The 2,332-nt window shown below is 31.4% G+C and overlaps 1 protein-coding gene across 1 annotated transcript in view; it reads right to left on the bottom strand.

The window, feature by feature from the left end:
- Positions 1–1,001, bottom strand: part of LOC109231093 (ubiquitin-conjugating enzyme E2-23 kDa-like) — a 5,748-nt gene extending 4,747 nt beyond the window's left edge. Inside the window, exons 1-2 of the mRNA XM_019396649.1 lie at positions 739–1,001; positions 561–640 (exon numbers count right to left, since the gene is read on the bottom strand). Coding sequence (XP_019252194.1) covers positions 561–640; positions 739–782 — 124 coding nt within the window. The 5' untranslated portion in view covers positions 783–1,001. The remainder of the gene's footprint in view (positions 1–560; positions 641–738) is intronic.

Genomic DNA, 2,332 nt, shown 5'->3' with positions numbered 1-2,332 from the left:
CAAACCCTTCATACATCCAATTGAAATGCCACTAAACGGCAGATGTAACCTCAAGATTTATTAGTGAGCTACCAATCGGCAGAAACGCGAAAAAACACAGCCTAATGATACTCTTTAACATGGTGTAATATTGTCCGTTTTGGGTCTCACACGCAGTTTTCCCCAAAAGCCCTCACACCAATGTAGATTTACAATCTTTTCAGCTACCAATGTAGGACTTTGTTCGCCCATCCAACATCAACATAAGGACTCAAAAATAATTCCAGATTGACAGAGAAACTTAAGCAGATTCATAACCAAAAAGCACAACTACACATTAAATATGCTAAGTATTTCTTATTTCAATTTCACTTCTTTGTCTAATTTCGCCTTGAAGAATTTCAATTAAAAAAAAATCAAGACAGACACCAAAAGAAACTACCTTTGGACATGAGAACAAGAACTCATCAGAAATATAGTAAATAATTCCAACCAAATAAACAAATAACAAAGACCCTTTATAGCAAACACCTCAAAGAGCTAATTTTTTAATATATAGGCTAAAAAGAATGGATATTTACTTTCAGCAGGTCCATGGAAATGCACATAAAATTCTTGCATGCCATCATTGATCATTTCCACCTTGTAATCACTCATCATCCTAATCCAAGAAACCAAAACTGATAAATTAAACCAAATAATAATCCCAAATTAATAAACTTAATTTATACACAAAAAAGAATTAGTTAGACAGCTCACAGCTTCATCAAGTCCATTTCTCTCCGTTTGCTTGGTGAAGACATGATTTTTTCCTGAATTTTTGGCTCTTATTTTTTGTGGGGGGGGGGGGGGGGGGGATGATTTCTGAAGAGAGAAATAAGGAACAGAGTAGTTACTTGTACAAGTCAGAGAAGTACTAAAATAGTTCAGACATGGGAGGAGAGGAGGAAGAAGAAGGGATAATATTTGTGATTTTGTTCATTAAAATATTGATGTTATATATTTGGATTGTTAAATTTAGGTGGTAGCCATATTCAAGATTCTCATCTGTCTGCTTTTGTCACAATCCCTTTTCTATTTCTTTCCACTTTTTAATCCATGACCTAATTCTAGTAAGGTCTTTATTATTACTACTATAGTGTACAAATGATAATTTGAAATGGGGTTACATCATTGCTAATCCTGCCAAATAATGCTATGCAATCATATGATATTTTAATGTCATAATAACAGTGTATGGACTAGTACATATCTCGACTATTTCACCATGTATTTATTATGTTTTATCAACATAGACACTAAGTAATTCTATTCATTAATAATTAAACATGATAAAAAAATTAGTCAAAAAAATATGTCTGTGATATCAAGATAAATTAACTCTTCTAATGATCAACAGAATGAAAAATTATTGCCAAGAGCCATGCAAATTAAGTTAATACATTTTGACAATGATGTAAGATATTTGACCTAAAACTAGTAAATAGATTTCTAAAGAATGACATTGCTTGGAAGTAAGGTAACCTCCTTTTGTTATTGTTTTTCAAATGATGAGATTCCTTCATAAATTAGGAAACTTATATAGTACATACATTTATGTGGCAGCCATTAAGTTGGGTAGGCAACCACATTTTTTAAGGCAGTCCTTGCGTGTTTTTTTAAGGGGTATATATTTTTTTTTTTGGCCCTATTCGGGGTTAGTATTGAAGTTTCGACTAATTTAAATATGTGCCGTTAAAATCCATTAAAAAGGAAAGTGTTCCTTATTAGTATATCTTTTTTTATCATTTTCAAAATTCGAGTTCAAACATCTACGTAAAAGTGTACGACTCTTATCTAGGGGCGTAGGCACTTTATCTTAAGTGGTGTTACGTGACATCGATTCGTCAATTTTTTTTCGTAAATATGTATGTTACATATAATAAACTTCAGTATTTTGATAAAAAGAATAGCTTCAGCAGATAGGTGTTTTTCAATATATTGTAATTGAGAGACATGAAGCAACAAATTAACAAGAGGTATTTAGTGCCCCAATTATGATACATACATACTCCTTGAAGATTCACAATGAATTCTAGTAATTTAACAATTCTTTATTTCATTCTTGATTGCAAAGGAATTCTTGAGTGACATATATATGTGGCGCAACTGCAATACCATTCAGCAGCAAATACCACGTCGCTCATTCAAATGTCCGCCATGTGTAATTTTTTTACACTATTCGATTAAAATAAGGACCTACAATAGCAAATAACATTATCTAATAAATTTGGTTTGATAATATAAAAAATAAAGTAAATGGTAAAAATGCATAGTAATATAAAAGTTAACCAAACTGTTAATGTGTATAAGA

This window comes from Nicotiana attenuata, chromosome 8 (assembly GCF_001879085.1).
Source record: "Nicotiana attenuata strain UT chromosome 8, NIATTr2, whole genome shotgun sequence".
Classification (NCBI taxonomy): domain Eukaryota; kingdom Viridiplantae; phylum Streptophyta; class Magnoliopsida; order Solanales; family Solanaceae; genus Nicotiana; species Nicotiana attenuata.
This window is presented reverse-complemented; position numbering and strand designations above follow the sequence as displayed.